The following is a 26,872-nucleotide window of genomic DNA, read 5'->3' as shown; positions in this document are numbered from 1 at the left end:
GGCCGGGGATGGGCTCGTGTTTGGATCACCATGCGGATGTGACATTTCAGAGAAAGCGCGGCCGCCATTTTGAGATTTTGCTTAGACCCAACACATCACAAGCCACGGGAGGAGCGGGCCGAGAGCCGCCGCACAGCATCGTATGACCGGGCACATTCCTCAGAAAGAGACGAGAGGTTAGTTTTTAAAATGCAGCGAGGAGCCACGTCGTGTCGTTGAACGTATTAGGGGCTTTTTTTTCCTGGTCGGGCTGGTTTAATGTCGGGGCCCTGTTAACTCCTCACCGTGAACTTCCAAATCGTCATTAGTGGAAACGGTTTGAATGGATAGCTTTTCCCTTCGTTCTTCCCCGGTCGTTGGACAATCGGAGGAGCAGACAGACTGGGGATATCGCTGGCAAAGCTGCTAATTGCACCCTAGCAAATGAGCCATTGTTTTCATTGTTGCAACTCTATTACAATTTGGCTGCCTAGTGTCAGGTAGCTGAACGCTCGCTGCAAAAAGGGGGGATTTGCTTCTGAAGGTGGAAGCCTCGTTTCCCGGGGTTCATTCAGATCCAATCCGTCCCCGGAGTCCCATTGCCCCGCCGTCAGCCAGCGATCTGTCCCCAACTAAAGCGCCGAAATTGGGCGAATAGCGAGCAAATACGTCCGCGTTTCTCTACCCGCTCCCCAGCTGACCTCCCCTCCTCACTCCCCGGCGCTGACAGCGGACAAGGCCGAGGTCGCAACAGAGCAGGCCCGGCCGCCAAGGCTCGACCTGTCCACCCCACCTCCGCATCCCACCGCCACACCTCACCAGCAGCCCAGAACCCGGTTCCCCGCCGAGCCTGCCCCGGACAAGGTCGAGGGTGACAGAGATAGCAGAGAGCCCCGCATCACGACAGCAGCTGCCAACATGAACCACCACCACACGCAGCAGCAGAAAGCCGGCGAGCAGCAGCTCAGCGAACCGGAGGACATGGAGATGGAAGGTAAGAAGGGTGAAGAGACCATGCAAAATGCATGACATAGTTACCTCCGGTGCATGTCGGATACGTAAAGTTATTGTTGGTGCAATCTTAGCGCATCATTACAGTAAACAACAAGGCCCGATGCTGGCTTGGATAGCCGGTTGGATTTCTGCTGATCGTGCGCTCGTTGCAGCAAACTCTTGCGGAGCTGACCTCATTTTGCGTTATAAACAAACGGTGCTTAATTCATCTTTCCGCCTTTGTAATAATTAGTCGCAAATTAAAAATTATCCTGTTTTTCCTGTCTTCATACTTGAATATCGGTCGCATAAATCATTCATTCGGCTTCGGTACCGCATTTTTTACGCTGTTGTAAACATCTGGTTTATTTGATAAATATTCGTTTAAATTAGCCATACAACATCTATATACTAAATTATGTTGATTAGTGATAACCTAAATATTTGTAAAAAAAATTAGTCTTAACAAATTAGATAAATCAATTTCACTGTAAATTAATAAAGCTTCATGCAGTCTCAGTTTTAACATGGCAAATAAAAAAGTACCTGTCTTCATAATAATACTTTCTTGTGGTTAAAATGTAGTTTCTCATTCGTTATAGTTCATTATTATTATTATTATTCGGCATGTAGCGTTGCTAGCCTAGAACGTGAGCGCTAGCAGCGTGTTTCAACTCAAGGCTTCTAAGTAAATGATAAAATATTCCAAAGTTCATCTAAATTACCATTTTGTCCACTATGGTATGTAAAGTCGTTTCTCTATGTACTAAAATCCACACAAAGCCGAATACACATTGTCAGACAATCCATTTTAAACTAGTAAATTAGCTCTTAGGCCCTGTCCGTTTTGTGTCATCGCTGGTTAGCATGCTAGTTAGCAGGTGCTAACGAAGGGGGGTGTGTGGCGTTTCAAAATGGTGGCCTTTGCGATCCTGCTAGAGCGGTTGGGCCTCGGTTGCTAACCCGGTGCGGATGTTTTGCATTTTTCCCCCATTCTATATGCTATATACCTAATATTTAATTACATGTTTAACATTGCGTGGATATTAGGGCGTTATCCACTATTTGTGTTCACAGCTAACGTTGTCCGTTAAGAAGCGGCATGTCTTTCGGTTGATGGTGTTTGCTATGTGGCTAACGGGAACGCAGATACGTCAGTCCCCGCTTATATTCGCCGCGGTGTCGTTTATGTCTTTAATCGTAGCGCTTTTAAACACACAAAGCCGTTAAGCCTCAAGTAGAGCCGTTTTAAACGTCTAACGGTGTTTTAGTTGATGCGTGACAAGAGGTGAAAAAGTAAGTTGTCAGCGGTGCGGTGAGCCAGGCCCGCACAGCGCGGGGATTTGCTGCTTCATTGTATGGAGAATCAAACGGCTCGGAGCTCTCGCCATTTTTAATGATCCTTATTTTTGTTTTGTTTTTTTGTTGGATCGATTTGCAGACAGGTAGAGCTATTGAAACGCGGTGGTTATTTTTTTTTCGAGACGTAAAAACTGCGCACTCTTCACTTTAATTAGCTTTTATAAATGTCTACTTTAGGTTGAGACTCGTTGAAGAGGCTCACTGCGTCATTCAGTCTGAGTGATTCAACTTTATCTAATCTAACACACATTAATCATAATTATTTATCAACACACGCCCATTACATGTGAATTTAGTTTTTCTAATATTGACTACACCTCTCTGATCAGTGTTGGTAGTTGATTTTTAATAGTTATCTGACTAGGAACAGGTGCACTCATCAGTCAGCCTCCCCTGTAGCATCTTGTTCATTAATCCTAGGATCCTTCTTGCAGTTTAACAGGCTCTTTTCCATCCCATCACCACGGGTTGATCGCTAGGGTGGGTTTCTATTTGTTCTTGATCAAACTCTGTTATTGATGGATAAGGAAAAAGCAAAACAGACTTTCTTTCCAGACTTTAGCCCAATTCATCAATCATTGACATGTATGGACACCTACAGTGGGATAGCTTCAAACAACCCTTCTAGAAATTGAGCACATGTTTACCTAGTCCTAATATTAACAGCTACAACATTGTACTAAAATTTACCAGTGGGGCTTTTTGCGTTGACAGAATAAAGAACCACTTCATGATTGAGCTAACCTGTTGTTTGTGACACAATAATTTGTCTGAAATCCGTTCAGTCTGCTGAATGTAAAAACATGGTTTAGGGTTAAACACAATCCTTTTCGCCTTTTTTTTTTCCCGCCTATGCTGATATTTGTATCAACCACGTTTTTCTTTGTTTGAGAAATGTGTAGTTTTGCAGTACACAGCAACTGATGCAAGTGGCAGGAACATTTTAAACCCTTGGTTTATCTTGATAGTCGGCTTTTTATTAAGCTTTTGAGTTTAATAGAATGGGGGGGGGGGAGTGGTGAAGCGCTGTTTCGCTTATTGTATAATGTGGTATTTGTGGATTGACTTCATAAACGTGAACTACTCTGGTGGTATCAGGGGTTACTAGTTTTTGTTGTTGTCCAAAACATAAAATCTTAAGCAAGGGGGGAAAAAAAATAAAAATTAAACCTTCATTATATATTTGCTTGTTTCATTTAGATGTTTTTTGGGGCTTTTCAAGCACCCCCTTTTTAAGAGATGCCCATCTCAGTGGGACTACTGCTGGTAATTTGTAATCCCAACACCAGAGGAAAAGTCAGGAGTTTGCGTGTAAAGTTTGCAGAAACCTTTAGAAGAAAGCGATTAGATATTTAAAGTACAGGTAAAGTTTTCAAAGAGGGATGTTTTTAGTAGAGAAATAACATTCATTTTCATGAAAAGTAGTTGAAAGCTTTTAGGTGCTTAGTTACGGAAATGTGTGGACTCTTCAACAAAAGTAAAATATTAAAATGAAAGTTGTTCATTTGACCCATTAAAAGCTCTTGCTTCCTGAGGAGGTTAGTTTTGTTTTTAAATAAACGCTTCCCTTTAGAGATGTCCTTGTTCTAGTGGATAGAAGTACATTTCTAAGTAGCAGTAATCAGTTTTTTTCCGATATTACTTCCTGTAATAGATTAAGGGAGGAGAGATTGCTTGTTGTACAACAGCTAAATAAGGGTTAGTCTCAGTAGTTTTCTGTTTTGCATTCTATAGCAGAACTTTTAAAGGTTTCAGGCTAGACTCGTGCAGTAAGCAGGACAAGTTGTCATGCACCTTACTGACGGACTCCATTAATATGGTTTAATCCACTTGAGGAAACCAGGTCAGCTTCCTCAAGGAATGGTTCAGTAATGTTGCCAGAAGTCGGGTGGTGCACCGAGCTGTGTCTGGAACCAAGAGAGAGACAAGTAAATAAACATGAGCAGAAGAAATGTAGCACGCTTAGGGACACATGTTCATCGTTGTCTTTACAAAATTTGATTCCCCCCTGATTCTGCCACTTGTATTAGAGTGTGTCTGTGGATCAAACTAGTTGTCTCATTGTGATGGGATGATTAATGTTGTCCGTAAGCACAATTGTTTTTTTTTTTTTGAAGGATTGCTTGGAGCTTAATCCCTCATTAGAACCATAATTATCATCCCTACTCCTAACTATATATATATATATATATTTATTTTATTTTTTTTATCCTTGCACACATGCTCTTCCAGCTGTGCTCACAATGTCTTCACATTTGGAAGCACTTGTCATGCTGTCTCGGCATTGTTTCCATAACAGGATGGTATAAAAACCTCATATTTAGTTTTATCAAGACCAGGAGTTTCAACTAAAATAAGGACGGGGGAAAAAAGGATTTTGTTTTCCAAAAATGTAAATTAAATTACTCAAGATCGGGCAAAAAAACAATCTTAAGACACTTTGTGATACACAAAGTTTTTAAAAAGCCTCATCCATACAGTATTGTCATGCTCTTTTATTTTTCCTCACAGCTGGGGACACAGACGACCCCCCAAGAATCCCGGCCAACCCGGTGATCAATGGTAACGTGGCCATGGGAGATGGGCACAACAACACAGAGGAGGACATGGAGGACGGTGAGGAGATTGGATACTCACGCTGACTGATAACGTTTCTAGGAACGCACCAATCAGCTGTTTCCTTGCTGTTTCAAAGTCGTCTTAGATTTTTAGGATTACCGAAACAGGGTTATCACTTGTTTTACTTAAAGTATTATCTGCTGATTGTTTCTTTATTTGGTAATTTCTTACCTTTATCTAAACCAAACATTAAAAGCATGCTATTTATGTATGTGTATACAAAATACATTCGATAAATGAGACGAAAACGTATATTTATATTGGCATATGATGGTATTATTATATGCATTAATCACATTGAAATGAATGTCTCTGTGATTAAATTGTTGGTTTTGCCTTATATCCTTGTTTAGCTACTGTAGGCTCTTTTGGATAAGTTTTAGTAGATATAATATTCAAAAACAAATTAAAATCAGTAATTTTTTTTTTTTTTTAGTATTAATCAGATAAGAACAGGAACTGATAGGCCAGCCGAATATCAGAAACAAACCAATAAGTAAGTTTTACAAATGAACAAGATTAGCATCTGGAGTGAGCGTAACTTTAACCAAAGTGTGCCTTTGGCATTCAGAAAATCAGCAGTTTCCTTTCTCATAGAGCTGCTTTAAAGGCTGTTTGAACATGTCTGAATGCTTATTGGACTGAACCATATATTAGCTTTGTGTGAGCTTTATGCTGACGAGTCATTCGCAGACTCTCCACAAATTGGCAGCTAAAATATCCTTGTGCATTCATGCGGACGTTTATCTCTGAGTGGATTTATGTTCAGATGGGCGGGAGAAAATAATGCAGGTCTCTGGAGAAAATTGGTTCCAAGGTGGTTCTGCTTGAGGCTTGGGTTAGAGTTGGAACCTCTGCTATTCATAATCGTTTTTAATTTTGTCCTCTCCTGCCTGCCGTCTCCTCGTAGACACCAGTTGGAGGTCAGAGGCGACCTTCCGGTTCGTGGTGGAGCGCTTCAGTCGCCTTAGCGAGTCCGTTCTCAGCCCGGCCTGCTTTGTCCGGAACCTGCCCTGGAAGATCATGGTGATGCCGCGGTTCTACCCGGATCGGCCCCATCAGAAAAGCGTTGGCTTTTTTCTGCAGTGCAATGCAGAGTCGGATTCCACGTATGTGTCTTTATTTCAGCACTTTCTGTATTTTGTATCCAACATAATCTCCCTGTTTTTTAATTTACTTTACGGGGATAAGTCAGCGTTTCAAGTGGGGTGGAAAAAAGGGAAGATGTGATTATATTAAATGTTACTGTAGGGGAGAATATCTTTAAATCTCCTAAACAGTACTGTCACACAAGTGAACTACTGCACGGAAGTAGCTTGTTGTAGTTTTATTAAGCTATGATTCTACAGAGATACTAGGATTTTTTTCTATCATGTCGATTATCATCATGGATCTGTTAAGCCCTGATAGTTTTATCTATTCATAGACAGTGAAGGAAATAAGGCCTACCCTCTTTCTTTGTATCCTCTATCTTTCTTACCTTCATATTTCTTGTCCTACTTCCCATTTCTTCCTTTCTTTCCTCTCTTCCTTCATTCAATCTTTACATTATCTTCCTGCCTTGTTTCCTACTTGCTTTCCTTCCCTCTAGATTCCAGCTTCCACATTAAAAGCTATTTCTTGAGGAATGTTTACTATATGTTCAATGAACTTTAGGCTATTATAAATTTTAAGCAGAGGGATATCCTGACCTACAATTTGTATAGATTTGATGTACTTCGCAGCTCTGATGAATAAGTCCTCTCCTTCCGTTTCAGGTCATGGTCATGCCACGCTCAGGCCATGCTAAAAATCATTAACTACAAAGACGACGAGAAGTCGTTCAGCCGCAGGATCAGTCACCTCTTCTTCCACAAGGAGAATGATTGGGGCTTCTCTAACTTCATGTCCTGGAGTGTAAGTATGCCAGCCTAATGCACGTCAACATAAATGTCAGCGCTGCAAAAAAAAACGATTTGTTTAATTTCTTTATCTCCAACAGACATCATTAAGCTTTGGTTTCATGACTTGCAGCGTTTATAAATATTGGGAAAACAATTTGAAATTGAAATATTGAGCTGCTTGTTTCCTTGCTACCTCCATGTCTATTCAAGCTATAGAAACCTCATTGTGTCTTTTTGGGAGGTCTTGAAATTTTCCATCCACTTTTTATTTAAGGATGTAACGGATCCAGAGCGAGGCTTTATCGATGACGACAAAGTCACGTTTGAAGTCTACGTCCAGGCAGATGCTCCACATGGAGTCGCGTAAGCAGATTTCTCTATTGAGTTTTTTCTATTTTCTCACTAAAGGTCATAATATAACCTTTTTTTTTAAACTCATAAACCAGCTGGGACTCCAAGAAACACACAGGCTATGTTGGACTAAAGAACCAGGGAGCCACCTGTTACATGAATAGCCTGCTACAGACACTGTTCTTCACTAACCAGTTACGACGGGTACGGCTCTGCTTAGTGTATCTCATGTAGAGATAGAATTGAAAACCCTCTCAGTCAGTCTTAAAGCTCTGGTTTCTAACATGTCGTTTTTTTGTGTGGTACCTTCACCTGTTAGGCGGTGTACATGATGCCCACAGAAGGAGACGACTCTTCCAAGAGCGTCCCCCTGGCGCTGCAGAGGGTTTTCTATGAACTCCAACACAGCGACAAACCAGTCGGCACAAAGAAACTCACAAAGTCTTTTGGGTAGATGCTGTTTTGCTTTTGTATTTGCTTTTTAGTATTTAAATTTTAGAAAGTCAACTTTCCTAATGCGTTTATTTTAAATGTAAAGGTGGGAAACGCTGGATAGCTTCATGCAACACGATGTGCAGGAGCTGTGCAGAGTGGTGAGTCCTCTGATTGGTTGTAAAAATATAAACGCAGACTTGACTCCTTCCTGAAACATTTTTTTCCTGTGTACACCAGCTGCTCGACAACGTGGAGAACAAAATGAAAGGCACATGTGTTGAGGGAACCATCCCCAAACTGTTCAGAGGAAAGATGGTGGTAAGTCTGTGCTGAGTTCCTGTTGATGTCCAAGTTGTCTTTTCTACGTACAGTTTTAAGAGTTGATCATTTTGTAAACAAGCTGACAATCTAGGTATAGAGGATATTTTTACCCGTTCTGATTGTGTGTCTCCCCCCAGTCGTATATCCAGTGCAAGCATGTCGACTACAGGTCTGAGCGGATAGAGGACTACTATGACATCCAGCTTAGCATAAAAGGAAAGAAGAACAGTAAGTGGTTCAGTTTTTGCTAATTTACTGAAAGAAGTAAAAGAGAATTAATGAGTCAGTTATTTGGATGTTCTTTATTTTGATATTTTTTTCATGGGATGAATTTCCTCTGCTTATTTTTAGTATTTGAGTCTTTTAAAGATTACGTTGCAACTGAACAGCTAGACGGAGACAACAAATACGACGCAGGAGAGCACGGCCTTCAGGTAAGTCTAGTTTGGTATCAGGACTGTTTTTGTTTTTTATTTTTCTCTTACAGCCCCACACATTGCTATACTTCTATGGATTCCATGACAGACCAGTAGGATGTAGCGCATGGTTTAGAAGTGAAAGGACAATGTTTCTTGACATTGTATACAAATAAAAATGCATTTTTTTTTCTCAGATCTGCTGACTTATTAGTTTGTAGAATCACCTTTCATTGCTTTGGGATTTAGCTCTGTACATTTTTACTTCTAGAGTCTTAATGTTACTTTTCTAGTCCAACCACAGATTCTCGCTTATATTAGGACTTTGACTTGGCCAGTCTAACACATGGATATGCTTTGATTTAAATAAGACCGATGAAGGTCTGCTTGTATCTTCAGGGTGATTGTTCTGTGGAACGGGAACCTTAACTCCAGCCCTCAAGGTCTGGTGTAATTTAAGATGTTTCCTGGCTTCTGTGCAGAGTAAAATAACAAGACTATCACCAAGAACGGATAAGGCAGCTATTTGGTTCAGGTTTATTTCATGCTGTTTTGTAATGCTACTTTTTTATATAGTTATATTTTAGCTCATCTGACCAGATCCATTACCTCTATATAGGTGATCTGCTGCCTACACGCCTCTGCAAACTATAAAGTAGACTATATAGACCTACTTTCAACTCCCAAGTTTGGTCGGTCTGTTTCTCCATAGAAGTCAGGTTGTTTAAGACTTTGCCTCCTCACCGTCTTATTTCTCCATCTTCTTTGCAGTAGGCAGCTGTAGGCCGCTTGTTTGAATATTCCTATTGTTTCAGGTAGATTGTGTGGTGTTGGCTGTTGTGCAGTGGGCAGTACTTGATGCTCTGAGGGATGCTCAAAGCTTGAGGGGCTTTTTAAGTGACCTCCAAGTTTCTCTGGAAATCAGACTTTTCAGGAGTTTCTTGGCCTTCATGCTGACAGCCCCCTGAAGACTTTCAGAACAGCTGAGTTTAAATGATACCCATGTTTACTAATAACTTGGAGAGATCTGAATTCCAATGTTGGCCCTGGATTTTTTATTTATTTAGATAATTAAGAGATATAGGGGTTGAATTGCCATCTCTTGATATTTTTATTTGTAAAGTTGAAATTATGCTTTCCTTTTCCACTGCCCCTATTTTTCTGCTTAGTGTTGATCTGGTGCATTAAAACCCAACTAAATACCCTGTTTTGGTTATGGTGTTCAACATTTTTTTCTTTTTTTTTTTTTTTTTCTTTTAAAGGGATTTAACACTTAAATGCTGAATTTTAGTTTTCCTCTTGTAAGATTTTAGGACGCTAAACATCCAACATGTTTGTTTGCATTGCAGGAGGCGGAAAAGGGTGTGAAGTTTCTTACTTTCCCCCCAATTCTCCATCTGCAGCTGATGAGGTTCATGTATGACCCACAGACTGACCAAAATATCAAGATTAATGACAGGTAAGCTGGACTTGATTGTTTTCTTTCACTTCACTAAAACCCCTTCCCCTGCCCCCCACTTAAACCGGGTCGTTTCCTTTTTGGATGACGCTCCAGGGATTTGTGCCCGGTTAGGGTTTAGGAGTGTGCTCCATAAAAACATAAGTTAAAGGATGCAGTTTCTTTCCAGAAAAGGTTATTGAGTTTGTTCAGAGAGAAAAGCATGGCCTGACCCCCTGCCCTGTTATGGCAGGAATAGACGTAACTCTTATTTTATTCTTTTTTGTCTGTCTTTACTTGAAAAGCTTTATGAAAGGGCATGGTTGGATAACAATGCTTAAGATTATTGCGACATTTCAAAGCACCCAGGCATCCAGAACAGATAATTTATTTTTATTGTGTCTCGACTCTGACTCAGCCTCGCTGTGGTACCGTGCACACCTGAGGCTTTTCTGCATATAAGTGCCCAGAAACGATGTGGATGGAAGCGCCTATAAAATGCATTTAGATGACCTGCTTTCCTGTCTGTGTTGATGTCCAGTTTTTACCATAATCTTGTGTCCTTAATCCCTTTTCCTCTTTCCTAACCATCCCTTCTCTCTTCACCTTGAAAGGTTTGAGTTTCCGGACCAGTTACCTCTGGACGAGTTCCTTCAGAAGCCGGACTCCAAGGACCCTGCAAACTATATTCTACACGCCGTGCTGGTGCACAGCGGCGACAACCATGGCGGTCACTACGTCGTCTATCTTAACCCCAAAGGAGACGGCAAAGTGAGTGTCAAGGAACCAATTGTGAGGACAAATTTTTTTATGCACCTTTGCACCAAACATTCAGTGCTTATTTTATATAACTTGAAAAAGCATTCATGTTAGTTTTTTTCATCATTTGTCATTTTGCAACCTTCAGCTTTTGAGTATTTTATCGAGATTTTGCAAAAAAAAAAAAAAAGTTTATTAAGAACTTTTCAGTCTGTGCCTGAAATTCAAAGAGTCTTGGTAGCTAAAGGGAAAAGACAGGACAGGGTAAGATGCTGTAAATGCGGTGTTTGTTGTAAAATACTTTTTTTTTTTTTCTGTGTTTTTTCAAGTAGGATATGAAAAATTTAGAACCTTCACAGTGGCTGATTTCCTTCTTTTAAAAACCAGATCCCCCCAAATTTAAAATCTTTGCAGCCCTACTTTTAGGTTTGTATTTAAAAGAAGCTTCATTTTCTTATGTAGAGTAAATCTACTTGAACTTGATCATGGGGGATATTTTGGATTTCTTTTTTAACAGAGTTTTTACATATATATATATGTATATATGTCTAAACCGTGTAGTTTTGATGTATATTTTGAATTTTACACATTGCACCTAAAAGTACCATGTGAAATAAAACACAGGCGGTTTCAGGTGGTTGAACAGAAACTATATCACTGTTCTCGCTTCTCCTAGTTCTCCCTGTCATGTTATTGAGGCTGGTCTTTGTAGCAACACTAATTACATTTGCCCAGCATACATTTTTTCTCAAGGAATTTTTCAGAGAATATCCCAAATGACTGATTTATTGGTTAAACTCTGCTTTGTTGGTGGCGCTTGAAAGGAGTTCTAGCCTTTAGTTCTGATGTTAGGGTTTAGAATCACACTGTGCTCAGTCAATTCCTCCATTTAATGCCTAGTGCTAGCAGTTGTTTGTTGGTCACTAATGGAAAGCCTTTGGTTGTAACATGACAAATATGTAGAAGTTCAGACGGTACAGTACATTTCCAATCTTCCATTTTGATCTAACCACCACTGCTTTGCTGCATCTATCGTTTCATTTTTCCACTGCAGTGGTGTAAGTTTGATGACGATGTAGTGTCGCGGTGCACCAAGGAGGAGGCCATAGAACACAACTACGGCGGGCACGACGACGACCTGTCGGTCCGTCACTGCACCAACGCCTATATGTTGGTCTACATCCGGGAATCCAAGCTAAGTAAGTATGATGCTTCTGGAACGACGGAGCCTGGAGTTTATAGATTTAATTTCTATTTCTAACTTGTATCTCAGGTGAGGTCCTCCAGCCTATGACTGATGGGGACATCCCCCAGCAGCTGGTGGAGCGTCTGCAGGAGGAGAAGAGGGTGGAAGCACAGAAGAGGAAGGAACGCCAAGAGGCACACCTGTACATGCAGGTTCAGGTAAGAAGGGTCCTAAATTAGCTTTTGTTGACTTTAGATCTACCAGGAAATGGAACTTTTACTGTATTATTGGGTTTGTGTGGCAACAAGACATGACAGAAAATGTTCTCATAGTGGATAGAAAACTCAATCTTATATCATAGACTCTTAATGGATCAACTGTGGGTTAAAGTTGGCATCAGAGCTGTGATGCTAATGTTGCTCTTCCTTCTATTGGCTGATCTTTGGATCACCTCATTGTTTCTGTGCATTAATAGATGTGCTAATGTGTCCATCATCTGAGGCTTTGCTGAGTGCATCCTCTGAAACCCAGACTGCCTTTAAATTGTGTTCTATTCTGTTAAACAAGGTTCTGCACCCAGTGTTGTCCATGAATTTGTGGCTAGCTGCTAACTGCACTTTGACATATAATCTAAGGAATTAGCAAATTGGTCTTGAAGGGTTGGAACCTCTGGCTTTTGAGCTGCAGCTGCTTTCTTATAAACTACTGGAATTACTGAAAGAGAGAATAGCTAGTATCATTTTTGTTTTCTGTTTTGGTCAAAGTGTCAGGAGTTGACCCTTTGCATGAAACTTTTTGGATGGATTCTCACTGTATTAGATGCGGAAAATAATGGAGATCGACACCAAGATGGTGAGCAGTTGAAGTAAAATAAATGTAGATTTAACTGAAGCGTTGATTATTTTAACATTGTGGTTTTGGACACAGGTGAAAATTACTGGAAGAATTTAATCACTTCTTTGTAGCAAAGCATTAATGGTGTTTCATATTTTTAAGTGATACAAGCCTTTTTTTTATATAGCTTGCTGTTTTCGATCTTATGAGGCCTTAAACAGCAGCGTTGGGTATGATCCCAGTACCAGTGATGGTTTGGGCTAGTTTCATGCATTTATTTCTCTAAGGTTAAAGTGTTTGTGTGGTTATTAAGCTAACTTTTGTGTCGGCCAAGTGATGTCAGCCAATCAAGCAAATTAAGATATTTTGCGTTCACATGAGAAGAACTAAAACTGTTTGTATTACTGTTATCCTTCCTGGTAGAGGATGGAAAATCTGCTTTTTGATTTGGATTGAATGTATAAATGAATAAAAGAAGAAATGAGGTATGAATAGAGATTTTAAATCATCTTTAATGTTAATAATCTAATAGGTAAAACAGAGGAAGAAACCATTCACATAGATGTTTGCAGTGCTACTGGCTGAATACAGTACCGCCTCATTATCTTTAGAAGTTTAGTTTGTTTAGCATCCATCTGGAGGCGACTAGGCAGGAGAAACGGGTGGCTCTTGAAGCAGATGAAGTACTGCTTGAACTGCAATTGAACAGTTGCTAATTATTTAGATACATACATGCATGTTCTCTATTTTCATTACACATTTAGCAAACATAGGCCGAAACGGCCTAAAGCAACCTTTTGTTATTGAGATGAAAACCATTTGGAAGCTATATTTATTAGCTAGTTTTCAATATTTGCTATGAACCTAAAGCAGTAGGACATTGTTCAATTGTTTATCACAATTTCAGTTATTATTGCAACATTCGTCTGCTTTATTGCACATTTTCTGCTTGCCTAGCCAGCACTCAGACAAGGTTTTCTTTTTGCCTTTTTGGATTTGTTGAACACTAAAATATAACATTGCTTTATTTCCATCTATTCACTTTTTGTCCTTTATCCTTATAGATGGTGACAGAGGACCAGTTCTGTGGACATCAGGGCAATGACATGTACGATGAAGAGAAAGTAAAGTACACAGTCTTCAAGGTGCTGAAAAGCTCCACTCTGCAGGAGTTTGTCCAGAACCTCTCCCAAACCATGGTGAGTCTCATGCTCATATCAGGTGGCAGACTTTCAAAATGAGGCAGACTTTCAAGTTTCTCTATCCTGTTAGATGCATTGTAGTCCAAACCTGCAAAAGACCTAGCATTGACTTTGCACAGGTAGCTAGACCAAAGTTGATCTATTTAACTTGGAGTTTAGGTAGAACTTAAGCCTTTCTTAAGGGAATCTTCTAAAAATGTTTTCCATCAAACAACTTTCTAACTAATCATGTTTACTGGAGTCTTGTTGATTTTCCTGTTTGCTTACATTATCTGAATCTAAACTACCAGGAAACAACTCCTTCCTGCTACCCAGATGAGCAGAAACTTCTGTCTTGATACTATTCCTGTATATTTTTGTTAATGTCTTAACTTTTGTATTTTTGTACTGCAGGGTTTCCCACAGGATCAGATGAGGCTCTGGCCCATGCAGGCCCGTAGTAATGGAACCAAGCGGCCTGCCATGCTCGACTACGAGGCTGATTGTAACAAATCGGTACGCGTTTCTGCATTCTCTTAGAATGCTGTTTTGGCATGTGTTCAGGAGAGGTATTTAAGGAGATCCGGTTTTGTTCAAGTAGCTGTCTTAATTTAGGAAGAAATATTTTTGGAAAATTTTTTTAAAACAAGTAGAACTCCCTGACATTGTTACTCCACTGCTCTGACACATCAGAGGTTTTTAACACATAATTATTAGGGGGGGAAAAACTCAACAATAAATAATTGGTTTAGTAAACGGCCACTATAATCAAGCCACGAGGTTTTAGAAGTTTGTTTTTTATTTATTTATTTTTTTTAGATGATCGACTTGAGTGATAACGAAAACCCTTGGACAATATTTCTGGAGACTGTGGATCCAGAGCTGGCGGCCAGCGGTGCCACGTTACCCAAGTTCGACAAAGACCGTGAGTTTTCCTTATCTGTAGTCCCATTGTCTCTTAATGCAGCCTGTTTATATTAATGTGTGGACTTTTAACTTTAGTGAGCTTTTTACCCAGAATGACATATATTCTTAAAACTTGTCTCTGATGCAGTTCAACTGTTATAATATACCCTTTTTTCTTTTTTAAATTAGGTTGGTTTATATGAAAACATGTTGTCTAATGCGACCCATTTCCTTTTTACAGACGATGTCATGTTGTTCTTGAAGATGTACGACCCCAAAACCAGAAGCTTAAATTATTGTGGACATATCTACACACCTATATCCTGCAAAATAAGTAAGTAGCTTCCATTTAAAAGCTTGTTGATCTCTGAAAGTGGCTCTTTCTCTTTTATATTGACATCATTTTCTTGTGCTACTCAAGGAGACTTGCTGCCGATCATGTGTGAGAGAGCAGGTTTTCAGCAGGAAACTAGCCTTATCCTCTATGAGGTGATTTATGTTTATGTTTCAGGTTTTCACATATGTTTCTCATCATATTTTCACCAGTTTGACTTCATCTCCCTTTGTTGTTGTCATTGCTGCAGGAAGTAAAGCCCAACCTAACAGAGCGGATACAGGACTATGATGTCTCTCTGGACAAGGCCCTGGATGAGCTCATGGATGGGGACATAATTGTCTTCCAGAAGTGAGTATTGGCTCATGCTTTCTTTTAATTTGAAGGACTTAAAGAAATTAGACTTCTAACAGTGGGCTAGGATCATTAAGTTGTTTTAATGCTGTTTGGAAAGGTGTTTTCCTTGTTTGGGGTTAATTATCAGATATCTATCTGAATGGGATTAGAAAATGGAGCAAAGAAAAAAAATTCCAAATGTCTAAAAAATCTGTCCATCTTTTTTTTCTTTTATTTCTTGTTTCCTTTTCCTATTTCTCCCTTTTTGACAATCAGTGGTGTTTGCATAGTCCATATTTAAACCCTGACCACTTCAAACCATCTACTTTAAATTCATCTGCATGTTTTTCTTGTACGTTGAGACTCTTAGAGACTTGCTCCAAAGTCGGATGTTAATTTTTTCTTTCTTTTTATTTTTTTTTTTCAAACTCGTCTGTTTTCTGTAACTTTAGCCTGTTTCCCACTTACATTAGCGGGTTAATGTAGGTTTTTCAATTAAGACTTGGCAAAAAGCTGCGTCTGAACCCCGGCTGGCAAGCTGCCCGGCTCTTGTCCCCCACGGGTGCGTGTCTGCTGACACCATCACGCTGGGCTAGCGTTAATGATCTCACCAGCATGACTGAAATCAGGAAAGTAAACAATGGAGAGCAACATGTAAGGAAGCCAGAGTTTTGTCGTGTGTGCTTTATTGTTTGGATCTTTTGTCTGTCTGAATCTCTCTCACCATTGCTGCTCCATGTTTATCGAATGTAAGCTGAGTTGTGTTGGCATGTTGGATTGAATGTGACTGCCGCGGTGTGTTGATGTCTGCATGTTGCGCTCAATAGTATAACGTAAATTAGCGGGTATGAAGTTCCCACTGTATGCTGATCAGAGCTGAGCCATTTGAGGACAATTTTTACTTGGGTTGCTTGCAGACTCATTTGACCCAGGTTGATGCGCGTCAGGGAGCCGTTCCCACTGCCAATAAAAGCCGATTGTTCCCAGGTTTAAAAATGTTTCTTAGGCCATTGGGAAAGGGGTATTAGTTATTCTATCTGAAGTTGTAGGATATCAATTTCCTAGAAGGACTGAAGCTCTTAAAACAAATATGGTGGGGATAGGCTGCTTTATCTCTATCTGATTTATAAGTTCTCATTACCTCTTCTTAAACTGGATTCATTCATGTTGTTGCTTTTTTTTTTTTTCCTCTCATCCATACAGGGACGACCCAGAGAACGACAGCAGTGAACTGCCCACAGCCAAGGACTATTTCCGGGATCTTTACCACAGAGTTGATGTCATTTTCTGTGACAAGACCATTCACAACGACCCTGGCTTTGTGGTCACGCTCTCGAACCGCATGAACTATTTTCAGGTAGAGCCGCTCAGCTTGATTGAATGCTGTCTGAATCCAGCAGCGACCTCTTTTCATCACTTCATACAGCTGACGTAAATTTTCTTTAACCTTACCCTTACAAAATAGGTGTTCAACAATAACTGGGGCAAATTTCTGGTTCAATCAAAGACAATTTTTTTTCCATTTAGTTTTTTGGGTCGTTTAAAGGTAGAGCTAGCAATGTAATATTTACAAAAAGAAACCTTCTGACAAGTGTCAAGTTAGCTGCTTGGTTTATACCCCTGATCTTGTTTTGCTGTCTGTATCTGATCTGTTGAGGCATAGATGCTGTCCTGTAGGACTTTAGTTTTAAAACCTTCATCTAATATGTGTGTTTTTTTGTTTTTTTTTGTCAGGTGGCCAAGACAGTTGCTCAGAGGTTGAACACGGATCCAATGCTGCTGCAGTTCTTCAAGTCCCAGGGGTAGGAGGCTTGTCCCATCCATCCAAACACACAGAGTCAATCAGTGTAACGTTTAGCAACGATACGCTTCAACAAATAGTAGACATGCATCAGTCAGGATTTTTGGAGCCAAGCTCCAATCCGCAATCACAAAAATCCATACCTGCCGATCACTGCATGAGATGCAGAAATCCTTCTGTCTAATGTACATTGACATTGTATCATTGGGTATCCAAAATATAGGAGATTAGAAACAATCATGAATTGACCATAGTTTTAGTGAAGGAGGCAGTGGAGGTGAGCTTTTTTTAATGAAAATGGAAGATTGAGATAATAATGTCGCCAAAGGATGAAGCAGAAAAGCTCTTAAAAGGTTTGTGGGCGACTTAGAAACAAAAAACATAGGACCACAGAAAAGTTTTCCTGTGGTCCTACCTCTCCACCGACCAGCAATCGCATTCTCTCCCCTCTGACGCGCTGTCTGCCTGGCAAGCCCTTCATATCCTGCTGTCATTTTTCCACCTCCAGCAGTTAACTTCCCAGAGGTTACCCTCAGTCAGCACTGTCCTCATTCCCGCATTGGGACTTACTGTTTCCCCTGGAGACTTATCCGATCTTCTCGCCGTTAGCCTAGCTATCCTCGGTCAGCTGTAACCTATCCACTCTCCTTCTTAGCTGCCTTATCACCCAGCTTCTGTGCGCTGTATGGCCAGCAGGCTTCTTCGATCTCCCACTGTTGTTCCTTAGCTCCAGAGAGGGGTACGGCTAGCCGCTGGTTATGGTGCTATCTCTTCTATTTTTACACTGATTCCCCGGTGCTTCTGTCTGAGCTCAGAATGCTGTCTCCTGTTTCCTCTTTTGTCCTATGATTCTTCTCTCTGTTTTGGGCAAAAATGGACTAGGCCTAGCAGAAAGATATGTCTGCTCAGAATAAAAATTCATCAACAATGCAGTGACTAGCGCATTAAAATTTTGACCTTCATAATGACCGCCTGGACACCGGGCATGGCAGATCACATGAAAATCAGCTGATTGCCGAGCTTGACAGATTGACCGCTGCAAGTCTACTAAATGGCTTGTTTTTTCCCTCTACTTGTTGCATGTATAATACTGTTGTTGCAGTGTTGTTGCTATGCTGTGCAGCAGAAAAAGTGGTTGACTACAGAATCATCTGACATCTCAATATACAGTTCTAGAAGAGAAGAGAATGTACTCTCCTACAAAAGCCTTCTCCAGGGATCCAGTTTATGTCCAGCAGCTCTGGCTCCTCCTACTTATCTGCTGCAGGAGATCAGTTCAGAGCTGCAGCTAAATTTAAGCTCCAACCTGCTTGAAACGCTTTAAGCAGCTTCTTAAGATCTAAGAACAAAAATGAAAGTTGAAATGCTCCAGTCATCATGAGAATGTTGATGTAGGATGGATTCATTGAAATTTAAACTGATCACGGTTTGCTGCACAACTGATAACATATCTAGATGATCAAAGATCATAGATTCCATTTGAAAGTAAATTTCTGAAGCAGCAGTTGCATTTTTACCTGCTTGTTTTCTCTAGTAATTTTCAGCTTTCAGAAATGTTGTGTAACCTGTCCCCCCTCCACCTCTCTTTGTTTTCCTCTAACTCCTCCCTCTCACCTCTCGCTCTTCTGTCCTCCTCTCCATCCATGCCAACTTACACATTTTCTCTCCTCCATGACTACTTCTCTACCTTTCTCCATCCGTCCTTCCTTCCCTTTGTCGCCCTTCCCCCCCTGCCTGGTGGTGTGGTGGCCAGGTACAGGGACGGTCCAGGGAATCCTCTCAGACACAACTATGATGGTACGCTGCGGGACCTGCTGCAATTCTTCAAGCCCCGGCAGCCTAAGAAGCTCTACTACCAGCAGGTAGGAACGCTGGGATCTACATGAGGGTATAATCTTGGTGTGGATAAATAGAAGCAATGTCAGAATTGAAAAGAATTACTTTGCTGCAACCCATAGTTGGCTAATCCACTTTAAGTTTATTTAGCAGGATAGGACAGTGTCAAAGTAAGAGAAGTAGGTTCACTGAAGAGAGAAGAAATGTAGCTGCTATGATTAAAGCTTCTTCGTTTCAGTAGCAGCCCTGAAGTATAAATCAACATCCCTCTATTTAAAAAAAAATTTGTGTCCTTTCTAGATTCTTCTTAAATGTGTTTACTTTATGTTTACTTTACTTGGACACACCTCATCGATGCTAAAAGCATTTACCTTGGTCCATTCTTCACCCAGTAACAACTTCCACACTGAACAGGATTGCTAATGCGACCTGTTAAACATTCCCGTCATTAAATGGTTTTAATGCATCCTTCAAAAATATTTCTTCCATATTTTCCCTTTTAGTCTTCCACTTGTTCAGATTAGATCTAGATTCTTGCAGTCATTGTCGTTTGTCCAATCCCACCTGGCTCTAGAACACTAGCCTGACGTAGTCCTACTCAATTCTAGTCAGAATATGAGTCTGATACTGCTCCATAGAGCTGTGATTATGGGGCGTGTTTCGAACGAACCAGGAAAGAAAATGCCTCTGCACTCAATTGGATAGACCTACAACCAATAAGAGCAACGGAGTGTGTGACGTATGTTAAGCGGCGCATAGTTGTTGTCAACAAAAATCAAAGCGTGCAGTTTCACGCCTAGAATAAGAAGATGAGCCTTGATCGTGTTTCTCTGTTCCTCTTAAAATTAATTTGCTGTCGATATCTTCTAGAACAGACCTAATAGCAGAATCTACTCACCTAAACTCTTCCAGCGGCAGCCATTGTTGTTGTCACCCAAGCGCGCTTTGGTCACGTGGTTGATTACTTTACTGTTGATCATCTGTCCATCATCGTATAAAGCCCGCCCTGACAATTTGATTGGCCCGCCAGATATTGTGCGAGCATACTCGCGCTACTATTGAGCAATGCCAGACCGAACTTCCCGACCTCAAACGTTGTGGGCGGGACTAAGTACGGAATGGCACCCAGGCTACTAGAACACATTGCTGTGATAGACTTGCATTAGGAGAAGATACAAGACGGTTGTATAGAAATTGTACAGGATGTATGGAACGGTTCCTTCAGAATGATGCAGTTTATCATGCCTCTAATATTGGATTTTTCTGTGTCCACAGTTAAAGATGAAGATAACAGACTTTGAGAACAGGAGGAGTTTTAAATGCATATGGCTCAACAGTCAGTTCAGAGAGGAGGTGAGCCACATATCTGGTACTACAGATAACAAGCAATCAATGCAGATGGGGAAGATTTCAGTATATTTATGCAACATATTTTCTGCATGTTTTTCAGGAGATAACCCTCTACCCTGACAAACATGGTTGTGTACGGGACCTTTTGGAAGAATGTAAAAAGACAGCAGAGCTGTCTGAAAACGGCTCTGAGAAGCTCAGGTATGTGAGACCCAGCAATGAACAGGTGGCACTCAAAGATTAACCCTCCTGTCTTTATAGATACACCAAATTCATAAAAAAAAAAAAAGCTTAATCATGATGCATTATGGGTAAAAAGACTGCTGGATTGGAGTCATGGTTTTTTCTCATGTATATTGACAGAGAAACTCACTTAATTCAAAGTGGACATTTTTACATTTTTAAATTTCATGTTGTAGACATTTTTTTATTTACTGGTCAGATCAAATTGTTTATAATTGAATCATATCAGCAATTCATCTAGAAAAATATCAAAAACGTTTTAGGAAAAATCTACACAAAGGACTCCAGGTAATGTTTAATGATTTCTAGTTATGATCAGGATTAAATCATCCTGTCAGTCTTAAAAAAAAAACATTTTTATACGAAAGGATCCCAGTTATGCGTTTTTCTTAAGTCTGTTACCTCTCTGTTTTTTCTGATGCAATCTTCCATTTATTAGCTAATTAATATTTTACTAATAGATTTATTTGTCAAATATTTAGTTTTGAATCAAGTGATTTGATAATAAGTTTAATGGGAGATTTTGAACCAACTAAGGCTAAACCTGCCGCTTAATGAGTTCTTGATAGAGCTAGTATCCTGTATTCTCCACTTAACTAAGTCAGTTGACGGTTATTATAATAAAAGATTAATCTAAACAACTAGAAGAAAATTCAGCCCTAATGGGCTAACTACAGCTAGCTCGTTTCCTCTTTTTTTTTTTTTTTTTTTATTCAACTTTTTGCTGTTAATTTTTAGTTTAATTGTGAGAAGGGTTTAAGTTCAGGGTTTTATTTTATTTTTTAAGGTGTGGTTTCTCAGTCTGACCTGAGGGGCTCATGTCTCAGACAGGGATGTCCAGCCTATTGTTTGGGCTTTCTGGTTTTTTTTGTTTTTTTTTGAAAAGCAAAAAAAAAAAAATCATAATTTCAGAGAATCCATATTTTATTTAATTTGATTAAAGTTACACTAAAAATGGTAGCGTTCTGTAATCCAATCAGTTTTTATTTTAATCAAATGTAACTCCATCAGCTGTTGCCTTCTCTCTTATATATTAAGATCTTCACTGTACCTTAAAGATACAAATCTGAATTTTCTTTAGGGGAAGAAGGGAGTTTGGTTTATATTTATAAGATGATCTCTAACCTTGTTTTCTGAATCATAATTTGGGTTTCTGTCCAACAACAGCCTTTTTAAACTGGGTTTGATTTTTTAAAATAATGATCAAAAACTGACATTCTGTCTAGAATAATGAAGTCTCGTGCTTTTGTTCGCATTACAGCTGATCTAATATGTATCATCAAATGAAAACAAAAAAGAAAATTAAACGATTTTGCCTTGAATATTTTTATTTCCTCCTAATTTCCTGCATTTGACTGTTCAAAGTGTTTTAAAAGCTGCTGCTGCACATTAAGCCTGTTGTGTATTTTTTGTCCCTCCCTCTGCAGGCTGTTAGAGATAGTAAGCTATAAAATCATTGGGGTTCATCAGGAGGACGAGCTGCTAGAATGTTTATCTCCTGCTGCCAGTCGCACCTTTAGAATAGAGGTAAGTGTGTTTGGGAGGCATTTATTTTTAGCCGTTAAACCTCCTTCAGCTACAGCAGAGCTTTCAGCCCTGACCCGCATGGGTTGCTTCTTCAGTGACTGATTGTTGTTGCATTGGTGCTTCAGATTCAGCTTCGGAATAATAAGAGTCGATAACTTAAATAAAAACACATTTATTTACTCTGTACTTTCAGCACAGCTAAGGATGTTCCTTGGTGCAGCTTTAAGCCTGATGATTCACATTCCTTTGTCTTCATTTAGGAGATTCCTTTGGACCAGGTGGACTTGGACAAGGACACTGAGATGTTGATCCCAGTCGCTCACTTCCACAAGGAAGTCTTTGGCACCTTTGGGATTCCTTTTTTGTTGAAGATCAGACAGGTATGATATAGAGCCGATGAAGTCTACAACATGCTGAATGTTTGATGTTTTCCTGTATCATGTCATTGCAATCTGTGTTTTGCAGGGTGAGCCATTTAGGGAGGTGATGAGGAGGATCCAGACCATGCTGGATATCCAGGAGAAAGAATTTGAGAAGGTAAGGCATTTTGTTTGGCGTTTAAGGCTGAACCTTCCTAAACTCGATGCTAGGGTTTTCCTTTGGTAGAGCACTGCTGGATGATTTGTGGAATAAATGAAATCTGAATATTTTTCTCATCCTCATTTTAACAAAGCTGCTGTCTGGACGCTGTTTTATTAACAAGCCTGATTACTAGTTACACTGTTGCTTGATAAATTTCTAATCAGATTTGCACATTAGATTTTGAAAAAAAATGGGCTGAAATGGTCAGGAATTTTTAAATTAGATGCTCATAGAAATCTAGCAACCAGCTCTGCACAACCTACGATTTGAAGGCGTGTGCCCCCCCTCTCCTGGTCAAAGGTCAAGCATATACCTCTTGCCATGTATAGACATGCAAAACGTTTGTTTTGGTGTTTTTATTGAAAAATGTAAAAAATTTTCTGGAAAATGTAATGCCTATTTTTGTTTTTTTACTTTTAACTATAAAGAGAATTTGAGCTTTAATGGAGAATTTGGTCTTGTATATTTTCATTATACTGTACATTTTCTTTATCATAGATACTTAACACCCCAAAGTCCTCTACACTGAGATGTGTAATACTGAACAAAATTAAGATTAAAATAAGAAATCAGATAAAAAAAAAAAGTCAAACTAAATACTACATGCGGGAAATGGTAAAATAGTTTTGAAAAACGAACCTTGGTGTTTCTTTTTTTTTTTTTTGTTAACCTTAGCTGTCAGAATGAATCAGAAAGCTCTTTGTTTACAATCTTCTATGTATTTGCTTTTTCTCAGTTTAAGTTTGCGATTGTGATGATGGGCCGGCATCAGTACATCACGGAAGATGAGTACGAGGTCAACCTGAAGGACTTTGAACCACAGCCAGGTATTTAAGACAAGACACTTTGATTCTCCCTATGCTAACTTCATTGGTTTTTAATGTTTTTAGTTACAATTTCAGTACCCAGTTAAATGTTTTGTTGAATTGTTAAAAGCTGGTTTGTCTCGACTCTTTTACATGAGGTTTTTAAAGTTTTAGATTTGAAAGCATAGTCTGAGTTTTTTCTAATAAAACGATGACATCATTGTTCTACTGTAGTAGTAGCCTTTTAATATTTCCCCACTTTTCCTTGATGGGCCCTTGGATGGTGCTCTACAATTCCTCTTTAAACATCAATATTTGTACTAAAATGTTCTTTCTGTCATGATTAATCTAAAGAGAAGCGTCATCTTCTGGTCACACCCTGTAATTCAGTGAAAAAGGTGGAGTCTGAGTAAAAAAATGTGTAAGAGGGGGTCTCCCCAGTGGCTAGAAGTTGGAGGGGATTTCACTGGGAGTTGGAGAGAAGTAGGTTGCCATTTGACTGGTGTTTGACTGGGAAGGATCATTATGAAGTGCTGCTACTGTAAACCTGAATCATAGCTCTGAACAGACAGTTGAAAATAAGTATTCACATTCAAAGTCTTGAACTATTCTTTTAAGTCTTTTTTTTATTAGTTTATTTTTTTGTACAATGGTGAAACCTGAATAAAAGGTTTACCGTAACCTTTTCTTTTTGCGTGTTGCAGTTTTAGCCATTAAGATTTTAATCAGGCAGCAGTAGAGGTGCCTAACATTCTGTCCCTCCACAGGTAATATGTCCCACCCACGGCCCTGGCTAGGTTTGGATCATTTCAACAAAGCTCCAAAGAGAGGTCGCTACACATACCTGGAGAAAGCAATCAAGATCCACAACTAAAGCAGCCCGCTCCTTCCTCTTCGTTCTCCTCATCCTCCTCAACTCCTGCTCCAGCACCCTTCCCTTCCCACTTTAACAAACCGTAACCACAGACTGTAACCAACCGTGTGTGTGTGTGCGAGACTGTTTGAGTGTGTGTGCTTGCTTGCGTGTGTGTGTGTTCATCACTCTTTAACACCTGCCTGGACACCTCTGCAGCTCTGCACCGGCACTACGTCTTCAGCGACACAGGATCTCGCTGCAGCTGACAGATAACTCTTCAGTGGAAAATAACTGGCACCAACCACCACCTGACTGTTCATTTTCTTGTAAAATTTCTTTTTCTTTCTTTCTTTATTTTTTTTAAACAACTTCCCTTACGTTTCAGGCTGTTTGGTTCCGTTTTAGCTTTTCTACGTATTCACTGCCTGCTTTTTGTTGCCTGTCTGGAAGTGGGAGATGTAAAATTGGATTTTAAGCTGAACTTGGAAGTGGAAAATTTGAATTCCTACATTTCTTCCCCACTTCTCAATACTTTTTTTTTCCTTCTGGGCTAAGGATGGTTTTTTTAAGTGAAGTTGCTAGGAGAGGAACTGCACTGCTGTGTATTAAATTAGATAAGAATATGTTTCTGCAGAGCTTTGTGGTAGTTCCTTCTCCCATCCTATAGTGCAACAAAAAACAGTATTTCCAAGTTTACACAATTCTTTCTCACTTAGTTTGGTTGGAGGACATTAAATATGTTATTTTTTTGCAGATCTTGTACAATAAAACTAAAAAAAAATCTGCAAAACGGCATCTGTTGAAAAATAAATGGAGAAAACCAAAATTGTCTGTTTAATCGTGAGACTTGGCGCTTAATGCCGATGCTTCCTCAGGCAGGACCGGCTGTTTTTCCTTTAATTGCTGTCAGAACACAAATGCACAAATTTTGTTTTTTCCCCCCTCAGCTCCTTTCCCTTTAATAGTTTCCATCAGTCATTCCTCCTTAATACACAAACGCACGCACGCAGTCACCCCTCCACCGCTTTATCTTTAGACTCTGTCGCCCTCTAGTGGTTGAGAGCAGGAACTGCATTTTGCTTGGTCGAGCTGCACAAGCCCCTACCGGTTTGAGGATTGTGTAGAGCCAAAACCAGCAGTTTGAAACACTTTAAAACCCCTTTTTTTCAGTTTAAGCACAGATGGAATGCATCCCCTAAACGCATAGCTGGCTCTGTAAAGACGACATTTAAGAATTGTATATTTAAAACATATGAACGTGTAAAATTAAAGAGAAAAGCCTTTTCTTGTTGGGTACAGAAGGGAGCCAGGTGTTCATATTTCTTGTGTGTAGGTTTTTTTTTTTTTCCTGATGTACCATTGACACTTTTTTTTTTTTTTGGTTACCTACAGATTTTTCTTTTCTTGGAAAAACTAAACTGCGGCGGTTTGTCTTGTCGACCTGCAGAATCGCATTGATTTGATCTTTTCCGGTTGAAAATCATCAGTGTAGCAGCAGTGTACGACAACTATTCCTGTATATTGCCTTTTTGCTGGAAAAATGTATGTTGAATAAAATTTTCTATAAAAAAAAAACGCAATAGAAAATTCGACTGCTTTTCCATTTGGGGCAACTTGTTGCAACAGTTTAACGGTATGATAGTTGACATTCAGTGGAAAGTTAGCTATATTTGAGATGTCATTTGATGATATGCACAAAGCCCCACACTGAAAAAAAAATAGAGGTTGACAGAACTTACATTTTCTAGGCAACGTGATGCATTTGGTTTTTTGAGTTTTCCTTACTTAAATTCACTGTGGTTGAGTTTACAAAGATTTTTGAGTTCTGCCAACTTAGGTTTTTGGAGTGTTACATAGAAATTTTGAGTTCTACCAACTTAGGTTTTTGAGTTTCACCTTTAAGTTCTGAGTTCTATCAACTTTGTTTTATGAGTTTGACATATAGATTTTGAGTTCTACAAACTCAGATTTTGTAGTGTTATCTGCAAGTTGAGTTCTATCAACTCAGTTTTTTTAGTCCTACCAATCGTCTTCACTACCAATCATTCAACACACAAAAAATTATGTTAATACAACATTTTTATTGCTTCAAGCCAAACATTGCATCAATAGATACAGTATAAAACCATGTTCAACAACATAATCTTAACTGCACAGATCAAAGTAACCTGACACTGGACCAGAATGTTCTAGATTCGTAAGAGTGATGATGAGGGAAAAAACAGTAAGACACCATTTTAGTAAGAGGAAAACACACAGGTAATTTTTTGTGAAGTAAGTGTATTAACATACACTATATTGCCAAAAGTATTTGCTCACCTGCCTTGACTCACATATGAGCTTAAGTGACATCCCGTTCCTAATCCATAGGGTTCAATATGACGTCGGTCCACCCTTTGCAGCTAGAACAGCTTCAACTCTTCTGGGAAGGCTGTCCACAAGGTTTAGGAGTGTGTTTATGGGAATTTTTGACCATTCTTCCAGAAGCGCATTTGTGAGGTCGCACACTGATGTTGGACGAGAAGGCCTGGCTCTCAG

The 26,872-nt window shown here is 39.6% G+C and overlaps 1 protein-coding gene across 5 annotated transcripts; it reads left to right on the top strand.

The window, feature by feature from the left end:
- The first annotated feature begins 156 nt into the window (after positions 1 to 156).
- usp7 (ubiquitin specific peptidase 7 (herpes virus-associated)) lies at positions 157 to 25,909 on the top strand. Of its 5 annotated transcripts, none has more exons than XM_038280332.1 (31): positions 157 to 176; positions 4,846 to 4,950; positions 5,864 to 6,062; positions 6,711 to 6,849; positions 7,111 to 7,199; positions 7,283 to 7,391; positions 7,507 to 7,637; positions 7,726 to 7,780; positions 7,860 to 7,940; positions 8,081 to 8,171; positions 8,295 to 8,377; positions 9,709 to 9,818; positions 10,412 to 10,589; positions 11,611 to 11,755; positions 11,830 to 11,960; positions 13,641 to 13,775; positions 14,172 to 14,273; positions 14,577 to 14,682; positions 14,905 to 14,997; positions 15,085 to 15,152; positions 15,248 to 15,348; positions 16,537 to 16,690; positions 17,068 to 17,135; positions 18,888 to 18,996; positions 20,246 to 20,323; positions 20,421 to 20,521; positions 21,991 to 22,090; positions 22,351 to 22,470; positions 22,556 to 22,627; positions 23,409 to 23,499; positions 24,246 to 24,382. In XM_038280332.1, the coding sequence occupies exons 2-31, from the start codon at positions 4,908 to 4,910 to the stop codon at positions 24,350 to 24,352; spliced, it is 3,189 nt and encodes a 1,062-aa protein (XP_038136260.1). In that variant the 5' UTR covers positions 157 to 176; positions 4,846 to 4,907; the 3' UTR covers positions 24,353 to 24,382. The 5 variants fall into 5 exon arrangements, with proteins under 5 accessions (XP_038136260.1, XP_038136257.1, XP_038136259.1 ...); XM_038280329.1 differs by lacking the exon at positions 157 to 176 and adding an exon at positions 759 to 973 and having other exon boundaries at positions 24,246 to 25,909; XM_038280331.1 differs by lacking the exon at positions 157 to 176 and adding an exon at positions 759 to 973 and having other exon boundaries at positions 10,412 to 10,568.
- Positions 25,910 to 26,872: the final 963 nt, after the last annotated feature.

Source organism: Cyprinodon tularosa, unplaced genomic scaffold (assembly GCF_016077235.1).
Source record: "Cyprinodon tularosa strain WSP-4 unplaced genomic scaffold, ASM1607723v1 ctg159, whole genome shotgun sequence".
NCBI classification, from domain to species: Eukaryota; Metazoa; Chordata; class Actinopteri; order Cyprinodontiformes; family Cyprinodontidae; genus Cyprinodon; species Cyprinodon tularosa.
The sequence above is the reverse complement of the archived record's forward strand: the minus strand, read 5'-3'. Positions and strand labels throughout refer to the sequence as shown.

Bases quoted from the DNA above. Each gene is read 5' to 3' on its own strand.
- usp7 (XM_038280329.1), top strand. From the start codon at position 898: ATGAACCACCACCACACGCAGCAGCAGAAAGCCGGCGAGCAGCAGCTC. The intron at 8,172-8,294 runs GTAAGTGGTTCA...GCTTATTTTTAG, and splicing joins CATAAAAGGAAAGAAGAACA to TATTTGAGTCTTTTAAAGAT. The intron at 15,349-16,536 runs GTGAGTATTGGC...TCATCCATACAG, and splicing joins GACATAATTGTCTTCCAGAA to GGACGACCCAGAGAACGACA.